General features: G+C 31.6%; 1 protein-coding gene across 2 annotated transcripts in view; it reads left to right on the forward strand.

Annotated features, from left to right (window-relative positions):
* The window catches only part of LOC148617055 (A disintegrin and metalloproteinase with thrombospondin motifs 18-like), a 69,502-nt gene extending 48,211 nt beyond the window's left edge, over window positions 1–21,291 (forward strand). Inside the window, exons 12-24 of one of the 2 annotated variants that reach the window (XM_088584341.1) lie at window positions 1,137–1,285; window positions 2,506–2,569; window positions 3,219–3,330; window positions 4,056–4,183; window positions 5,102–5,225; window positions 6,519–6,763; window positions 8,582–8,723; window positions 9,545–9,671; window positions 10,988–11,195; window positions 11,466–11,654; window positions 13,110–13,316; window positions 14,795–14,948; window positions 17,211–21,291. In XM_088584341.1, the coding sequence (XP_088440467.1) occupies window positions 1,137–1,285; window positions 2,506–2,569; window positions 3,219–3,330; window positions 4,056–4,183; window positions 5,102–5,225; window positions 6,519–6,763; window positions 8,582–8,723; window positions 9,545–9,671; window positions 10,988–11,195; window positions 11,466–11,654; window positions 13,110–13,316; window positions 14,795–14,948; window positions 17,211–17,344 (1,983 nt within the window). In that variant the 3' untranslated portion in view covers window positions 17,345–21,291. The remainder of the gene's footprint in view (window positions 1–1,136; window positions 1,286–2,505; window positions 2,570–3,218; window positions 3,331–4,055; window positions 4,184–5,101; window positions 5,226–6,518; window positions 6,764–8,581; window positions 8,724–9,544; window positions 9,672–10,987; window positions 11,196–11,465; window positions 11,655–13,109; window positions 13,317–14,794; window positions 14,949–17,210) is intronic. The other variant, XM_088584342.1, reaches the window with a different exon arrangement.
* Window positions 21,292–21,344: the final 53 nt, after the last annotated feature.

Genomic DNA, 21,344 nt, shown 5'->3' on the forward strand with positions numbered 1-21,344 from the left:
TCCAAAATATAGATAGATTTGTCATTAATAAGTTGTTTCTTAAAATGAAAATGAATTAAAAAAAAACATAGCTACATAGCAGATCAATCTATATTGTATTCGAAATAGGGAACATTTTAAGTTGTCTCCCTTAGTTTTAAATGTGTTGAAGTATTTAAAGTTGCTTTCACTAACTACCCATAACTTTTTTCTCAATTGACATTTATTTGATAAATTAAGAAGTACAGTTAATGGAGATTTCAGGGTACAGACACAATTCTTAAGCCATAATTATGAAAAATATATAATTTTTGTACATCTTGAGAACTGAATATATTTTTAACAATACACTGCAGCTATCAGGTTTTAAGGTTTTCAGATAAGTGGTGCAGTTGGATGAGTATGCAAGTGCACAGCAGATGTCTTGCTTGTAATCTTGTCTAAATGTACCACAATGTTTGGATTTCTCAGTATCATTACTGGGATTAGTTTAATTCATGCTTCTTTGAATTTCAGTGGACAAGATGGTTTGTTGGTCCTGCTTTGATTTCATTTGCCTTTACAGAATTTCAGATGTAGAATATAGTGATATCTGGAGACTGATCTGCATTGAACTATTTACTTCCAAGATCTCCAAACCTTGCTTTTGAATGCAAAAACTACTATTTATTGTTTTTCCTTAAAACTTATATCAAGTAGAGATATTTATTTGTCATATTTTATCCGTATTTTTACACAGATAAATGTTTAACATTTGATAATGAACTGTAAATGATGAATTTTCATGCATGGGACCCATTTTCTTGAAACCATGGAGTCACATGATGAGACTTACATACCCTTTGCTTTAAAAAAAAAGATACAAGCTCTGATATTTCATTATTTATGAAGGTATATTCTAGCCTTATAAAGATAATATTATCTGTTAAGTAGAAATTGTATAGAAGATAGAACATTCTTCTGATTTTTCTTGTCAGCAGATGCTTATCACAAGATACTCCAGCAGTGCTAGAGGTTGTCTGGCAAGCTGTTTTCTGACTTGGTGCCATTGGAGTATGAGGAATGGAGTTCCAACATATTACATTGTAGGAGTAATCGCAATAAGAAAGCTTAGCTATAGTCTTCACATATCTAAATCCTTTCTTCTGTTTTTTCAGTGGTGTAGACAGGGAGAGTGTGTGAAGTTTGGACAGGATGGGCCGAGTCCTGTAGATGGTGGTTGGTCTGAATGGTCACAGTGGACTCCCTGTTCCAGAACATGTGGTGGTGGGGTCACACACAGGGAAAGACAGTGCAATAAACCTTTGTTAGTACAAATATGTCATTTGTTTCACTTAAATTATTAAGTAGCAGTCTTTGTAAGAATCATGCAAAATCTGAAAAATGTGATACACCCCAAAAAAGGCTACATATTTTTATTTTTGTAATTAAGTTGTTTTATGGGTCTATATTAAGAAATGTGTAATTATTGATTCCAATCTGCCTGCTCTTAGGAGATAATCAACATTGAAAATCCAATAGATTCTATTGTATTTGAGTGTCATTTATAGAGTTGTCTCCCTTAATTTTGAAACTACAGTGCATTCTATATAATTTTTATCTCCTAAGAACATGGGTTATATGAAAAACTTAATGTTAGTTTCTGTTTACTATGGCAATTCAAACAAAATATAAAAAATAAAAATATGTAGGCTTTTTACCCATGAATCACATTTTGCATGATTCTTAGCTGGAGTGCTACTTAATTATATCCCTGATCTGAAGGATAGGGGGTTTACTGCTTACCCTTGTAGGTCTTTCTGTCCATAACAATTTTTCTGTCACACTCATCACAGCGGCTTAAAATTTTATCTCAGTCTTCAAGTTGGAATGCCTTATGGCGGGATCTATTTTTGGAAAAATTTGATATGAATTTCTTATTAACTGAGGACTTTGTTTATTTTCCTTATATCATGATTGAAAGGGAGGGTATCAACAGTGAGCCATCACTCTCAGATCTCTTGTTTTTCGTACTAAATGCTTATTTTCTAATATTTGTATAAATGCTCCAAATATAAGGCCTCACGAAACTTACAACTTGGTTCTTAGACACATCATAAAGCCGAATAAGTACAATCAAGTGACCAAACATTCTACAAATGGCAGTCAATTTTCAGTTTCCTCAATGTCCATGTGGTTTACAATATGTTTTTGAAGTGTTTTTTATGAAATTTGGAAAAAAAATATGTAAATAAAATAAAATACGGACCTACCAACCCATTTCATTTCTGACGTAACAGGAAACAGAGCTACAATTTTATTTGGCCTAACCAACCCGTTTTGTTGTCATATCAATATCATAAACAAAAAAAAATTAAAAAAAGCAGCATCTCTTTCATCAGTTTTTCTATCTATAAATAATGTAAAAGGAAATTCCTTTCTGTCCTAATTGGCTTTGATGCAATATGGCCTGAGTATGAAGAAATTAACTTTTGAATGGAAATTTCATAAAGGGGAGGTAACTCATTATGTACTGTTCTATTTTAGGCCACAGTATGGTGGAATGCCATGTCAGGGAGATGATAAAGTCTATAAGATGTGTAATGTTAATGTGAGTATGTTTATTACTTTTTCTTTAACACCCTTAAAAGATGGAAATAAAAAATAATTGGATTTGTTTGAAAAGGAGGAAAATTATGTTTTCTTTTGTGATTATTGACACATCAAAGAAAACTATTATTTCAGTTTTTAGAAATTATTTGTTGTGTACAGCATGAATAAAATGTTTTTATTGAAATTTGACTTATTTAAAAATATTTTTATACATCTCTTTGAAAGCACCATATTTTGATTATGGTGACAGTCCATTTGTCCATCCACATCTTCTTCATTACAGTTTTCCCTCAGCTACTTATTTCAGCCCCTTGATATTTTGTCAGAGGATTTATATATGTATGCCATATTGTGGGATTCAGTTTTTGACATGCGAGACACCGATTTCCTGTTTGATGACTTTTAAAGACAAACTTTATGATCATATGCTCTCTTAGGTGGGGAGTGGGGGCATTCTATATTGCAATTTGCTGACATTTTATCAGAGCTGACAACAATGTCAAATCTGTCATGTCTGCTTGGCTAGTTTTTATCAGGATGAACAGCAATTAGCTAAAAGAAAAGTATATATGATTGATAGAAAATGTGGGGCTTGCATACTCAGGAAGGTTTTTGATGCTGACTTTGTTTCATTCTATCTAATACAGGCTTGTGAAAAAGGTGATGATGACTTTTATGAGGTTCAATGTTCAACTTACAACAAGGAGCCATATAGAGGGTTGTATTTGGAATGGACACCTAACTATAAACAATATGACTGTAAGTAAACTCATGTTAAATTATACCTTACAAAATGACTCCGCTTGGAACCAGATACTGTAAATGTTATTGCTTTTCTTAACGTATCTTGTCCTCTCCATCTCGGATGAGACATAAGGCTGCAATCGTTTCTTTCAACTTATGTCTGTCTTTTGTGCCTCTCCCCATGTGAGCCCTTCATCTTTCAGTTCTAATATTGTTTATGGGGTACCAATATTGTGGTTTTCATTAGTTTTGATAACAATGAAATTTGGTTCCCAACGAATAGAAAATTTCCAATTCATTTGTATGATGGATATGTCAAATCTATGAGTTCCACAATCTACATACTGATGTTATTTCCCCATGCCAAGAAAACAGGGCCATTAAAAGTGAATGTGTTATGCATTGGATAATACAGCTTGTTGGAATACACAGTCAAAAAAAAAAACAACAGTCCTCATATGGAATGAAAGATTTTTTTTATTTTTGAAAGTTGTTTTAGCTTTTAATGAGTCTCTATGCCTACTGTAAGTGTATACTAAATTTTGCTATAATTTTAGTTTTGGACAGAAAAGTGAAAAAAAAGTACTCGCCAAAATGATTTTTAACATTGTATAATGTTAATCATTTTTTTGAAATCATGAAAATTGATACATGTGAATATGTGTAGTTGTTGGCAAAAATTAAAATATTTACAATATTTTGTTTCCTTCTTGATATCGTTTTGTATTTTTTCTTTCCAGTACACGAACCATGTATTCTCCATTGCCATGCGGAGACTTACACTTATGTCTTCAATATCAAACATACAACTGTTGATGGAATGAAATGTATTGATAAAAACAATCTCTGTATAGATGGTGTCTGTAAGGTAAGTATCTCGTTTTCTGGTCACATTTAAATTTGGTAACATAAGATCAAAGACATCTATCAATGAATTCTGACCAAACTCGACTTATTTCAAAGGTGATGTGGAACCCTCATTACCATATTGGATCATTTGTTTAAATTTACAAGGTGAAGGAATATACTCTTTCAATACTTGTTTCTGCATTTTGGGTAAAACCAAACCTAAAAGGGAAAAAGTATTAGAAATCATGTCATTCTTCTATGCAATACTGTGAAAGTACTATTGTTCATGGGGTACCAATTTTCATGATTTTCTTGGGTGAGCCAGACCACGAAATTTGTTTCCCAACGAAAAGGAGATTTCCATCGATAGTGGAAAACCTCAAAACCATGAATTCAAGAATCCACAAATTTGTGTATCTTCCCTTACCCACGAAAATTTGTATCCACGAATTAAAGTACTTTCACAGAAGTTATTGTCTGCCTTGACATATCTTATTCACAGTTTTTTGGGGACGGGATATCAGATTTTGTCAAGATTTTGTATGGTGGTTAACAGTATATGAAACCAATTATATAACATGTTTTTGTTAATATGCAACAAGTGACGTATGGCTGTATCAATCTCGTAATATTTTTTGTTTTGTTTTGCTTTTATTAGGTTTGTACTTAAATAGAATATTAAAAGTTCTTCACTGGTATTTAAGGAGGTAGACCTAGAGTAAGGGACACAACTCTTAAAAATCATTGGAACGTTTGTATTCAGCATTTTACATCAATTTTATGTAAGCATCTAATTAACTTGGATTCATTTTATTCTGCTTCAAATGAAAGCTTGAGAGGCTTTGGTGAAATTTAGTATGATGCAGACACATCACTGATTTCATGGGTTATGTCCCTTACCCTAGGTTTACCTCCTTAATGACAATTTTATTTTCAGCCAATTGGATGTGATTGGATAGTTGGTTCTAATGCTTCTAATGATATTTGTGGTGTGTGTAGGGGAGATAACTCTACATGTAAAATTATCAGCGGTGAATACACAGAACAACCTAAATTAAATAGTAAGTAAAAAATTGATATTAATTGACTGAAAAGATGTATGCATTTTGTATACTCGGTGCTACAAAGTTTTTCCATGTTTACCATGTTTATTTATATTTCTTACTATTGGAAGCTGTAAACTCAGAATGAAAAGTTTCCAAAAAATATACGTCCCAATTTTCTGCAACCTCTCTGTTTTTCTTGCAATCATTTATATATAGTTTGAAATTTAAAAAAAATGGTAACTCACATTTTAATTTTCTTGATATCTAATTTTTTTTGTACTGATATGTTGTATACAAAAATTACATGCCCATAATACAATAATTCATCTTCATGTAATTATTATTATTATTACAAAGTTTTTAAATTGCGCTTATCTAACACATTTAAATATTACACTAAGCACTTAACATTACACACTCACGCACACATGCACGTGTTTACCCACTAACCACTATCACACACGCACAAAAAACACACACACATACATACATACACACACCATCACACATACACACTGTATATAATATTAACATAGGCTTATGTATAAACAATAATAATAATAAATTACAAGTGCAAGATATATAAATATAAAATATGTGAATTAATATGTAAAGTTTCGTTAAAATAAATTGAGTAGAAAGTTAAATGTTTCAATAAACCAATTTTAAAACAATAAAAATCATAATAAAAATTAAAATTTTAGAAAATATTCTAGTTGTAATAAGATATTTTATATGAAATCAAAAACAAAGAAAAAAAATATATGATAATTAGCATTACATAAAATTGTGTCTAAAAATGCATGGAAGGTTTATTAAAAAATCTAGGAAATGTACACAAAAAAGGATATCTATATAAAAGAATCAATATCATTTATTTAAAAATGAAAATAGAGACTTAAAAATATAGAGTATGTATTGAATGTCAGATTAAAACATAAGAATCAAATTGTCATTAAATAGTCAGTAAAGCTTAAAACAGTTAACAGTCATATGCAAGTCTAAAAAGATGAGTTTTGACATTCCACATAAAACATAAAAGTGATGGCGCATTTCTCAGGTCATTTGGTAGACCATTCCATAACTTTGCCGCAGCCTTCTCGAAACGCCTTTCACCATAAGTCTTAGTTCAAACATGTGGTGGTTTGATGGTACAACTGTTTTCAGATCATAAGGAACGGACTGGCATGTAATCAATGTAATTTTAAAAGATGAGCAAATAAAACTCTTTAAAGACCTTAGTGATTGAATCATGTCATACTATTTCTTCTTATCTAAAGACAACATTTGTTTATTTGGATATTACAGCATATTTTCCTGTAGCAGTAATTCCCAAAACAGCAAGGTCCATTAGAGTGAAGGAAAATGCTCTATCTTCCAACTACCTGGCTGTGAGGGATATCTATGGAAAGTATCTCCTGAATGGAGACCATGAAGTTCAGTGGCCAGGAGAGTATGTGATTGGTGGTTCCAAGTTTCATTACAGTCGGCCGTACAATGAACCAGAAAGTCTCAAATGTGACGGTCCACTTACAAGTGACATAGTCATTGAGGTTTGTTTGCCAATTTTTTTACTGTTGCTTGGCAATTTTGTTCCTAAATTCTGTCTCTCAATTACATGTAATACACTTCAAATTTGAAATTTAATATTTCAAATTACATTAAAATTAGATATAACTCTACAAACTGAAGTATAATGATACAATTTCTTAGCTGATGGAATTTTTTGGTTAGCGGAGATAATTACAAATTTTACAGTTATGAACTCTCAATTTTTTTAAGTTGATATTTGATATGTAATTTGAGATGAAATAATAAAGATGATTTTACTATTATCTTGGACAAAAAAAGAAGAAATTTTTCCTCATTTTTCAGAAAAAAACTCTATCATTACCCCCTCCCACTTTTCCCTGGAAACATATCGTTATATATAGGAATCTTCATGTCTCTATTTATCTATCTGCATATCCTCCTGTACCACTTCTAAGACTTTCATGAAATTTTAAAGAAAGGATAAGCATCATATGTAGAAAGCATGAATAAAGATATTTATTGTCTGATGCTTTGATCAACTTACGGATATAACATGGTTGAAACCACTATATGTTGGAGTTTTTATTATGTGCTTACTCACAATATATAAAGTTTACAGATAAATGTTTGATTTTATTGTCCTTTGCCACCATACGTCCATCCGGTCACACTTGTTGATGCAACTATTCAATACATACATGTGAACCTACCGCCAGTAGTTCAATTCTACCGGAATTAGAACCTTCCTACCATTCTACCGTTGAAACAAAAAATCTACTGCTATCCGAACATTATACCGTAAACAAATTTTGGACCCCATTTTTTTTTTTATTTACTGAAGGAAAAAACCTGAAAGGATCGAATAACGACATTTCCGGTTGACCCCAGGTAGACAGGTGAACATGTTAATTAGGGTCATAAACTGTAATTGAGAGCTTTAGTGGTTATCGACAAGACGTTATTGCAAAGGTGTGATGATTATATAACAACAGGAGATGATTGACAATTATCCCAAGTTTTAGTGGCACACTAAATTTACAGAACTCTCAATAACTGTCAAAATGCTGAAACGTAATATTTCATCTTCAGCACCTCCTGCCAAGAAAGCAACGTACTATTCCAAATTCAATGCTGCATGGAAAGTCAAAGTTAAAGTGGTGCCAAGCCAGTAATGACTATTTAAATTGAAATCATTTTGATTCATATTTATGCAAAAGTAGCTACTGTAGTGACAATTTTTAAATGAAAGTTAAATAGAAATTATTAGTAGCTATATAGTAATGATGATACTTTCAAACTGAAAGTTATTTATGTTTATGCTTTATTCTTCTTATGAAAATATTGTCATTTATAAATAAAATCATAAAAATGTTCAAGTGTTAATCCATCAAAAGGGTCATTCCAACTATTACAATAGAGTATTCAACATTTGTTCTCATGGAAACAGACTTAATGCAGGGTTTTCTATAAGTTTCACAACTATTTGACTTGTTACACCTTAAAAAAAAAGCTGAGAAAAAAACCTCCAGCTTTCAAACCAAATCTCCAGCTGAAAAATGACAAATCTCCAGTTTTGAAGGAATGACTTTTTCACATGTATGCTATTCGTATACCATTCGATCAATTTTGTTCAAATTTTGTAGGATTGTTAGTCACCATTTGTAGTTGATCATTAGGTGCTGCCATTTTGATTCAACAAGTTTTACATGAGTGAAGGGACTTTTGCACTTCAACTTTTTTTGTGCCAGTGGGTAACATATGGCTACAAGTTGCTTGTTTTTTCCTTAGTCCACTCATTGCACCATCTTTTGTCACTGACTAATTTGTTTCTATAATAGGTGTTGGTACAAGACAAAAACCCCGGAATCAGCTATGAGTATGCCCTTCCAAAGGACAGGGGTAGTAATCCAGACACAAAGCCATTGGTAACATACTCGTGGAGTATAGCAGTTTCACCCTGCTCTGAACCTTGTGCTGGAGGTACTACATGTATTTGTGTTCAAAATGTGATATAACCACATTGTAGTTTCTGTCTTAATGAAGCTTTCTCCTCCTTTGCACTGTAATGGTAGATTCAGACATGTTCACTGTTGGGTGGAAGTAGTTTACAATTGGTTAGCTTTTATTTGTTAGCTTTTATTAAAAGTGATTTTTTTTTCATTTATCTTTTATTTTTTCTGGGTTTTTTTGTTTTGTTTTCTATCTTTTTAATCCATTTTCCAATGCTATCAATATTGCTGTAAATAATAATAAAATGTTTATTGTGTGGACTTCAATTGCTGATAAGGCACTGAACCACTGAACTTAATTTTTCCCAAATTTCATGTGTTGATTCACCTAAGGGGACAAGCATTTGATTTTAATGGGGAGGGACTACTATTTATGTAAGTAAATATCTTGGCCTTGAAAAATTTGGTAATAAATATTCTGGACCCCAATACCTTTTAAATAAAAAAAAATCAAGCCTGCTGGTGCTACTGTTCAGTATGATTTAAAAAAAACAATTCTAGCCATATAGCATTTGAAAATAAATTTTCTTATTCGTGAAAGTTTTGAAAATAAATATTCTGTCCCGACTAAAACTGCCAGCATCCCCCAAATCAAATGGCCCCTAAGGGCATTGAAATGTAGAAATTTATGTTACAGTTCAAAATGTGTTCACATTTTTGCTTGTTGCTTATGTACAATTTCAAATGTATGACTTCATAGATTATATCAAGAATAAACTACTATTTATTGACACTACATGATGAAAGTTGAGAAAGTTTGTTAATTCAGTTTTTGTATACTATTTTTCTAAGGAAAAAAGACTGTGACAGCTACATGTAGAAGGAACCATTATGAAGAAGTAGATGATGCATACTGTGATTCTAAAACCAAACCGGAGACTGGGATATTTTCCTGTAATATTGGACCATGCCCTCCAAGGTTAGTGCATTGCATAATACTAAAACTAAACCAGAGACTGAGATATTCTCTTGTGATATTGGACCATACTTTCCTAGGCTAGTTCATAAGGTAATCCTAAAACTAAACCAGAGACTGAGATATTCTCTTGTGATATTGGACCGTACTCTCCTAGGCTAGTTCATAAGGTAATCCTAAAACTAAACCAGAGACTGAGATATTCTCTTGTGATATTGGATTATGCCCTCCTAGGCTAGTTCATAAGGTAATCCTAAAACTAAACCAGAGACTGAGATATTCTCTTGTGATATTGGACCATACCCTCCTAGGCTAGTTCATAAGGTAATCCTAAAACAAAACCAGAGACTGAGATATACTCTTGTAATATTGGACCATACCCTCCTAGGCTAGTTCGTATGGTAATCCTAAAACAAAACTAGAGACTGAGATATACTCTTGTGATATTGGACCATGCCCTCCTAGGTAGTTCAATAAAAGTGAAAGGTCAGTGGTCAAGTTCACACCAAAAAAAAATGTCAAAAGTGTGTATTTAGTATGAAACTTTGCTGTCACAATGAAAACTTACCATTGCAATGTTATGATCTGCACTCAATTTTACTCATAGGACTTATTATGAAATCCAGTACTGATTTTGATATAGAGTTTGGAATCATGGATATTACTAAAGGAGGTTGACCTGGGGCAAGGGGATGCAACTCTTACAAATCATTGGAAGGTTTGTATTCAGCATTTTACATCAATCTGATGTAAGCATCGAATTAACTTGGACTGATTTCATTCTGTTTCAAAGGAAAGCTTGAAAGGCTTTGGTGAAATTGAATATGATACAATCATATCACTGATTTCAAGAGTTATGTCCCTTACCCTAGGCCTGGAATCATTCTTTTTCTTTTTCTTTATATATCTGTTTTAAATTTGTTCCTTTATATCAAGGAGAGGTATCATTCATAAAATTAAACATTACAAGGATGGTAGTGTAAAATGTCTTCTATTGAAAAAGGATACATTCGTTTTTGTTTTTTTTTAAACCCAAAAATGCCTGTCCATCTGTTTGTCCCTCCCCCAATGGTTTCCAGATGATTACATGAGAATGGATCAATAATTTTTTTGAAACTTTGCACAGTTGTTTTGTACCATAAAAAAGGTTTTTTTAATTCAATATGCAGCAAATCCAAAATGTAGGATTTGAGTGAGGCCATTTTGGACATTTTACCATTCCCCCGTTTTTTGCCACAACTCTGTGTAGGGTATCACTTAATGTTCCATCAATACCCTTTTTTTCCTGGGCATGATTATAAATATGAATTTAATTTTAGATGGGTACCTGAAGGGTGGAAAGAGTGTACCAAGAAATGTGGTGGTGGTAAACAGAAAAGAAAGATCATGTGTCGACAGAAAAACTCCATGACAATAGATAAACTTGTCAAGAAGAAGTTCTGTAAAGAGTTGCCAAAGCCCATCAAAAAGAGGCCTTGTAATAGTCATGTCTGTCCCCCTAGGTGGTACACAGGCAAGTGGTCCAAGGTAAGAAAAGTTCGAAAATAATGTTTAATATAGCAACTTGTCCAAAGTAAAGAAGCCCAGAGAAGCCTTAGAAAAAATTAAATTGTATAGGGGAAATGTTGGCTGAAGTTATTGAATGTATTGTGTACTTCCTTTTAATTTTTAAATAGGTATAGTTTAGAAGAGTAATGACTAAATTTATGCAAGATTTCAGAACTGTTCATTTAAAAGTGCATAAATGATGAATTGTCAAGATTTTTCAGAACTAACACTGCATTTGACTTTTTTCAGTGTTCAGTGACATGTGGAGAGGGTATTCAGTCTAGAAAAGTCATCTGCAAAACCAAAGGTAGAAGAAATAACAACATTGTACCAGATGAGGGTTGCCATGACAATAAACCAAACATCACCAGACCATGCCAGAAAAATGACTGTCCACCTGAAAAACGTTATGAATGGCATTTGTCGCCATGGGGACCAGTATGTATTCATTTATTTTTTTTCCATTTTTTTTTTTCAGTTTTGATGTATTCATGCTTTTTCCAGCCATTTTATCCAAATACATTCATTTTTAGCTTATTGCAACTACTGCTTCCTTTCAATGCTGGTTGTTTGGCTTAGAGAGCAACAAAAGAAATTTTCCAAAAAATGCTTATAGTTCTTTTGTTAGGATTGTGAAAAAATATTTTCCATTCTTATAGTTTAGGTTGCAGATTTGTAAACTTAGTTTTGCTTATATCTGAAGTTTATGAATTCTTTTGATAATATTGGATCAACAGGCTGTCAAATTTTCAAATAAAATGCCTCAACTTTATGTATCATGCAAGATACTAGCTCTAAGAAAGACAGTATTTGCAGGTAGGCAGTAAATTGTATTCTGTGAATTGATCGTGTTGAACTTTTGATGGAATACATACCTTGAAAATTAAAAAGTTTAGTTATATAGTATTTTAATGCACAATAATACTTTTACCATGATATTTTAACAAAAGTTAATAATCATCCCTATATATTCTACTAGCTCTATGGACGTTTGATACTCAGGGCACTAATTACAACATCCCACTTTGATTGGGTAGTTTATTGGAATCATGATGTCTGTCCGTCAGTTAGTCCATCTTTTTTAATTTTGTCATAATGATCTTAACATCCAATGGATGTGTATGTTTCAAATTCGATATGTGGCTATATATAGATAGCATACTTTGTACGCTATTTTGGTTGCTGTGCAATATCAACTACTGTACCTGTTTTGTCGGACTTTTTCCCTACATGCAACAAGTGCAGGTAAACATGTACCTTATATGAAAATCCCTGCAACTTTATGTTAGTTCAATTTCATCATATTTGTTTTCTTTTTTGCTATTGCATTTATGAAATATTTTAAAACTTAATGCCTCAAGCTGTTTTATAGATAGATTAAACCCATCAGTACAAACTTCACCTTAAACTACAGTGAAATCTGTATAAACTGAACCTGTTTCAGACTTGAGGATTTGTTCTGTTTAGACAAGTGTTTGGTTCACAGAGGTTCAAAACACAGTGACAGTGACAGAATGTTTGGTTCATACAGGTTCAAAACACAGTGACAATGGCAGAGTGTTTGGTTAACAGAGGTTCAAAACACAGTGACAATGACAAAATGTTTGGTTCATAGAGATTCAAAACACGATGACAGTGACAGAATGTTTGGTTCATAGAGGTTCAAAACACAGTGACAATGACAGAATGTTTGGTTTACAGAAGTTCAAGACACAGTGACAACAGCAGAATGTTCGGTTCATAGAGGTTCAAAACACAATGACAATGACAGAATGGGACTTAAGAAATTGTCTATTTTTAGACTGGTGTTTAATTTATGTAGGGTTTGGTTTAGACAGGTTTCACTGTTTTTACATTGCTTGCTTAACTTCTGCCTTTTATTGCTTTGAACAGTGCTCGCAGACATGCGGGAAAGGTAGCCGTTCACGATACCTCAGATGTAAACAAATAATTGAGGACAAGGTTAAAGAGTTGCCTAGCAACATGATGTGCTTTGACCTTGCCAAACCTGATGTCGCCATGGAGGAATCATGCCACATAATGCCTTGTGCTGAAGCCTTCATCTGGTTACCACGGTGGCACACCACGCCATGGTCTCAGGTCTGCACCTTTTTTCTTGTGTTTCATGCATGCTTCTTTTCATTCAAACTTTTTTGGTAATTAGTTTATAGCAGAGGAATGAAATGTTGCCTAGGAAACAGGGGAAAGTACCTTTTTGTTTGAAGCTTATTTTGATCATTTTCCGCATTATTGCAAAGCTGAACAAACATTTAAAGAGGTAGACCTAGGGTAAGGGACATAACTCATGAAGTCAGTGATATGTTTGTATCATATTCAATTTCACCATAGCCTGTCAAGCTTTCATTTGAAACCAAATTAAATCAGTCTAGGTTACTTTGATGCTTACATGATATTGATGTAAAATGCTGAATACAAACGTTCCAATGATTTTTATGAGTTGTGTCTCTTACCCTAGGTCTACCTCCTTAAATGAGTTTTAATCGCCAGTTAACTCTCAATATGCAATTAAGAGGGAGATAACTAGTCTTTCTTTTATAATGTTTGTGTAACTTTGTCTGGTTGATGCCTTATTTAGATAAATCCTTTAATCTTGATATTTTGACACCCCCACTCTGTTACCCATGTACATACACACACACACGCAATGTGATACATTTACATATTTTGCTTCGATTGCAAACTGTATATATTGATTGATATGTATGGTGTATTTACCTTAACATTCATCACTTGATAGATAGTATATTTTATTTTCCTCATTTTAACCCATTATTTGAACCTCATATCATCGTAGGTTTATATAGCTCATATTAACACTAGTAGCTGTGGAACCATCACTCTTGTGATCCTTATGTGGTCCATCAAATCAAATGTAGAACAAAACACATAAAAAACATAAAAGTTAGGGTTCCACAGCTACCGGTAGTCTATGGTCCATAAAAACAACAACAAAGACATACAGACCATAAGAGCTATGGTTCCATGGCTATCCTAATAGTCTCTCTGATTGGCTTTATATGTTGTTCTGGCGGCATCTGGCCATATGCCATTAAAGGGCACAATATTTTCTATACATCTTTTGTCAGACATAGGAACTGAAGAGTGAATTGTTTGGAATGTAGAAATAATGAACATATTGAAAATTGAAAATAAATTGTTTTATTTTTTGCTATAAAATCTAAAACAATATAATATTAGAAATCAAAAAATATTATAACAAAAAAAAATAGACATTCAAACTTAATTATACAAGTTTCCAAGTTTAAGGAAGTAGATCTAGGGTAAGGGACATAACTCATGAAATCAGTGATATGTTTGTATTATAATCAATTTCACCAAAGCCTCTCAAGCTTTTGTTTGAAGCAGAATGAAATGAATCCAGGTTAATTAGATGCTTATATAGGATTGATATAAAATGCTGAAAACAAACATTTGAATGATTTTTAAGAGTTGTGTCCCTTACCTTAGGTCTACCTCCTTAAATAGTGAAGTTTGTTTCCCACTCACTGCAATTTTCTGCTTGTAATTTTACTTGGCTATGTTCTATTTTTAATCAGTGTTCAGTAACCTGTGGGTCAGGTGAGCAAAGACGACAGGTTCGTTGTCTGAATATGAGAAACCAAGATGTTGAGGGATGCGATACTGATAAACGACCTTTGGCCTCACAGACATGTAATCTTCAACATTGCAAAAGACAGAACATTTATAAAAGTAAGTTTTTCTTAGCAATTTCAATGAAAAATATGGTGTAACATTCTACATTGTATGTACAAAAAAGATGCAAAAAATGACATGCATATTAATCATTTTTTATAACAGCAAAAAAATTGCAGCCATATATTGATATTGTGCTGTTGTTAATGACTGTATACACTTGGTTTTTGACTGATAATTTGAGTATTAACTGGTTCAAGAAAAACAATGGTGTTGGTTTTAGAATTAGGTTAAAAAAGGGACCTTAAACAAGCAAAACATAGAATTTAACTAATTTATAACTCCAGTGAAAGCATAGGAATGTTTGTAATATTGTCCATGCTTGCCCCAACTGTTCAGGGTTCAACCTCTGTGATTGTATCAAGCTGCACCCTGCAAAGCATTTTTTTTTCCAATGAATAATTCTATTTTTTTCTTTTTTAAGAAAAAAATTTGTATACAATAACACCTATAGCCATCATTTGTGAAGAATCGTACAGTGAAATTTGTCTAAGACTTAAAATTGTTTTATTTTAGAAAGGTGTTTGAATTACCAAGGGTTAAAATACAATGAAAATGATATAAAGGGACTTTAAAAAATGTCTGGTTTATACAGTTGTTTAGATTAAGCAAGGTTCAGTTTAGACACCATTCTCTGTATATTTTTCCAACACAGTCGGTATAGCTTTGGTTTTTACCTTTTGTCCTTGAAGACGCTCTTCCATGGAAAAGTAAGTAATCTGATCGCATTTCTGTTTCTCGATTGGTCAAATACGCTTAACTGAGGGGCGTTCGAAATAACTGTATCGAAAATTGGAATTGCGTGCCCTGAGTTAATTCCTGAATGAAATGCAGAAAATTACAAGTAAAAAAGAACAATTTTTTGTGTGTCGCCTATCTTTTTTTAAAGATAGTACTTGTTTTATCATGTTTCAAATTGCAGGGAAATAATTCATTGAAAAAGAAATATGTACATCTTACTCTAAGACCAGAAGAAGCTATATTATAATATAGATAGCTGTGTTATATCGAATGTTCCCTGTGAAATAAATTCGATAATTCACACTGTGAAATAAATTCGGTAATTTCACTCTCGGACTTTCTCTCTTCAAAATGTCACAACTTTGAAATCAATCTGCCATTCATAAAATTTGAAATTAATGTTGAAAATAGCAACTAATAATTGAGGAAATCTATATAATAAATAGGATAATAAATTGGTTATCATGCATAACCAAAATATGATCACTCATACCAAGAACGCAGGAAGATTTTACTCATGCATGGAACAAGTTCTGCACACTCATTAATTCCAGGCATTCTTTGGCACTTGTGATCATATTTTAGTTATTTACACCTTCCAATTAATTATCCTATTATGCACTCTAAAAGATTTACACTCCTTTTAGTGAAATGAAATATGAATTTAAAGCTTAGTATCAGTTTTTATAGGTATTAACGATTTCATATGTTTAAAAGAGTAATCAAGGGAACCGAGGTTATAGCGGCAATCAAAAGAATGTAATCCAGGGACAAAGACCAGACGTGGAAAACAGACATGCACAACAAAGAACATAAATTAACTAAAATCATACATACAAAGTAACAAAAGCAAATGAGCAACTCGAACTCCACCAAAACTGGGAGCATGAACCAGGTGCATCGGTAGGGTAAGCATCCTTAAGCATATGGAAATATGTTAAGGACCGACATGGAAAATATATTTTTTGTGCATATAAAAACACATGAACCCATTTTCAATAATCATATTCTTTTCACATAGGAAGTTCTGTTGGAACATGTAATTTCTGTCGCATTTTTATTTACATGCTGTGGTGCAGTCCTAGTCATATGTTTTCATAATTTTTTTTTTTTATTTTGGTCTTGCACATATGGAAAATAAATGACGAAAGTACTGTATAGAAAGTAATTTTTGAAGGGTGCTAATTTTTGCTTACCAGTATTTTAGAGGTCTGTCTAAAAACACCAAAATAAATTCAGCAAAATATTTACCCTGAGCTGAGTTACTTAGAGCACAACTAAGCATCTGCCATAGTCTGAAATGCCAAAATTTTTGCATACTATTTTACCTGAAATCGCCAAATTTAATCCCACCAAAAAAAAACTGTTATACAGTATACATATGTGTTTTTCAGATGGTTAACAAAACTTATGGAGAGCATATGTCATTTTTTTTTTTTTTTTAATGGCATATGCTCGATTCATGTTTTAACCCTAAAAACTGCAAATAGATTTCAAAATTGGTTTACATTTTTACAGGCCCTTCATGTGAAGACAAATACAAATGGTGTCATTTGGTGCGGAAACATAATGTGTGTCAGCATCATTTCTATGGCAGTAATTGTTGTAAAACTTGTAACGGCATCAATATCAAAAAGGCCAACAATACATGACGTGACAATGTGGCGTATATTTCAAGATGTAAACATAGAGTGATGTTGTGTAATGGTAACCGAAGCAGAAGTTTGAATACTACGGAATACAAACTAATAGCTGATTCTTCTTCTTTATTAGCCTTTAAGTGTCAGTCTTTGTAATAATCAGGCAGTGGTTTGAACATGGTATAAAAAACCACCATTTTGAAAGTGTAATTTTACTAAATGTATCATCAGAATCAAGGAAAATAGGACACAGTTTTCCATATCGTTTGGGAAATTGAGTAATAATTTCATTCAAATGCACTGAAAAATGAATATTTTATGGGAAGATTACTCTGTCCAAAAAAAAACATTTTTATAACATTCTATTTGTGCCTGACTCTTACAAAGACTAGCACTTAAGTGGTTTTTTTTTTTGTTTTTTTTTTTTATAGATTTTTTGTCAATTTCTGCACAATGTAAAATGAAAATGAGATGAGGCAGGTGTAATCTGTAAAAGTGCAAAGTCTTAAGCCAAGGAAGCCAGATAAAAAGCTACATCTCTTTGAAATGAAAAAAGTTACTTATCTTTTTTGGTTTTTTTTTATTCCCTGAATCTTTTTGCTTTCCCAATTATAACTTGAAAAATCTTTGACTCCAATAATGTTTATATGACATGCTACCCTGCTTATTAGTATTTATTTTCTACTACTCAAGCTGATAGCCATTTACAAGCGATAACCAGACTAGTAATTCCTGGGTGACTGGTATGCTCATTTCCACATATTTTAAGATTATTTTTTATTTCCAGTCAGACTGAAATTTGACTCTCAATGATTCTAAAGACATAAGTTAAATTTGTATAGAATATCATTGATTGGATTGTATCCTCTATTTAAGTGAAAATAAGTGGTTATTTATATGGTTTATCTATAAAAATAATAAATAATAACTATGTATCCTCATGCAGGATCTCTTATAGACCTCAAAATTACAGCTATTTTTTTTTTAATTTAAGATATAAAATAGCTTAAGGAACTAGAATTACAGAAATACAATAGATATGAATGATGCCACAAGAACTCATGCTTTTGGAGAACTATTTGTCAGAAAGTGAAGTTAAGTGGCCATGGGATTGAATTATATTTTTTCAATAGAATATAATTCAACAGATATTTCATTTTTTCCTTAAGTATGCCAGTTGTTTTTTTTTTATTTTGCATTTCAGTACTTGACAGTGGTGGGGGCTAAAGTAAAAATTTAGCACATTTTAGCATTGTTTGTAAACAAACCATGGAAATGACAAGTAATGCTGTATGACCCTTTATGTTTTGAAAGTTACAGGATACCTTGGCTTATGACCCTTAAAGAGTAGTAAATAAAACTTCTTGATTTCTAAAGGTTTATTTACAAGGGGCATAACTTAAAACATGGCTATAAATTAAAAGCAGTGGAAGTTTTTTACTGAATTTATCTCTCAGATAATTAAGACTATAAATGTATAGAAAAACAATTGAAATCCAAGTTATTGTCTCCCCTAGTTATATAAAGGCAGATAACTTATAATATTTCTACAGTTTAAAAGAGATGCAGGGAGAATGTGAAAAGAATGTGATGCATTGTTCACTTAAAATGTTATCATTACCATATATGTGAGTGAGGTTATACTGTTGTGATGTTTATCTGTGATAAAGATTGTTTATTTTTGTAATCTCATACACTTTTTTTTCATTGATTAGTTTATAAATACATTCATTTTGAGATATAATTGGTCGGTCAACCCTATTTCATGTAGCATCTTTTTTTGTCATCTTGCAAATTTTTATAGAATTGTTCATTTTCAATGAGCAAATAATGTTTGACATCTTAAAAGTCTTTGAGAAGAGTTTTTGGCATAAATTTATGTATATAAAACTAGCAAACATTTATTCTAAAAAGCCTCTTTCAAGGGTGGATATCTAGCAGAAAAATTTCAGTAGCAGTGTAGTGGGAATTTTATTATTTTTTTTTTTAAATAACAAAAGAATTTCAATGACCCATAATTTTCTTTTTTAAACAGGAAAAGGAAAACAGAAGAGTGTTCTTTTAACACATTTCTAGGATGGTTTATTTAAGTAGCACTCCAGCTAAGAATCATGCAAAATATTATACATGGTTACAAAGCCTAAATATTTTTGATATTTTGTTTAAAATGCTGAAGTGAACAGAAAACTAAATGTTGCTTTTCCTTGTTTATTAGAGATAAAAATTATATAGAATGCACTGTAGAATTCAAAATTAAGGGAGGTAACTGACTGTAAATGACACTAAAATACAATAGGAACTTGGATTGACTCCTAAGAGCAAACAGATTGGAATGAATAATTATACATTTTATCAAAAAGATCTGTGTTGCCTTTTCTGAGGTGTATCACATATTACAGAATTTGCATGATTCTTACAATGACTGCTACCATAAATATAGTTTGTGAAGTAGGGGACATTTAACAGTTCATTAATGCATTCATTTTGGATATTTTACAATACACTTTATAATAAATTAATTTGAGATAAATATCATAATCTGATTGATTAAAATAACTTTGTTATATCTCAATGGATTAAAAAAACATTGACACGCCCCTATTCAGTTAAATTCAGAGCTACTTTTCTCATGTTTAAAAATAAAAATATGTTTTGAAATTAATTTATAAGAATTGGCTATGATAAAAATTTTGTGTATTGAAAAATAACAAATTTTCCATATGCATATTGTTTATTGCGTGAAGTGCAATAAACAAAATATGCACATGGAAAATTTATGTTATTTTTCAATACACAAAATTTGGCTGTGATATTGTGAAACACTTTAAATTCTCTGAACTTGCATTCCATACCTGTATATATTTAGGTCAGTATGTTTACCTGAAAAGTTTTATTGACTTTGGCCAGTGTTATAATAATATATTGATAAAGTTAGCTGCACATTTTATAGATATTTGCTTTAAGCACATTTTTAAATATGATATATATTTTTTGTTATATATTATCAAAGAAGGAATGTAAAAATACTTGTACATGTATGTGGAAGCAGGCCTTCAAGTGGCCCTATATTCCCTATAAAATCCCTCTTTGGAAAAGTACCCTTTCTTTCTGAAACTGACCTTTTCCCTGTTTTTAATTGTGCAAATGTATTTTCTTCTTATTATTTTTTTTATTGGTGGCTTTCATGTATTTAATATTCAAGATACGATTAAATTCTTAAGTGCAATGAATTCTTAAATTATTGCACTGTTTTATTATTGTGACTTATGCAAAGTGCAATAATTAAAACTTGCAAGATATCTCTCAGAATTGCAATAATTTTTGTATATTTTGTTAATCTCCTCAGCAACTTTTTAATTTTTTTTTAAATTGCTTGCAGGCTAACATAACAATTATCCAAGAAAGATATTTTCATGTATTTTAAGGAGGTAGACCTAATATAAGGGACATAACTCTTGAAATCAGTGATATGTTTATAATATATTCAATTTCACCAAAGCTGATCAAGCTTTCATTTGAAACAGAATGATATCAATCCAAGTTACTTTGATGCTTACTTGAAATTGATGTCAAATGCTGAATACAAACATTCCAATGATTTGTAAGAGTTGTGTCCCTTACCCTAGGTCTAATTCCTTAATAATGGATTTGAACCCTATTTTTAACCAAAAGCCACTTGAAGGTCTGTGCAAGTCATTGAAATGTCAAATAATTTTATTTTAAAGTCTAACTGTCCATTTTTCATTTCATCATCATTTTTTTTATGACAAGAAGTTACATTATATTAATTGTACATGTAAGATATTTAAGAAATTCCTGAAGTGCATTCTTAACTAATGATGAAATAAATAATATGAATCTTATTTTTTACCTGATTTTTTTGTTTTTGTGAAATCTGCCTCATTGTACATATTTTAAGTGTTGTAAATATTTGTGAATGAAAATAAAATTTGAAAATATTTTGTTAAATATCACTTTTTCAGTAGCAGTCTTAATAATAAATATCAGATAG

The sequence above is a fragment of the Perna viridis genome, chromosome 5 (genome assembly GCF_037379345.1).
Source record: "Perna viridis isolate PV_CMFRI_1.1 ecotype Kerala chromosome 5, ASM3737934v1, whole genome shotgun sequence".
Taxonomy (NCBI): Eukaryota; Metazoa; Mollusca; class Bivalvia; order Mytilida; family Mytilidae; genus Perna; species Perna viridis.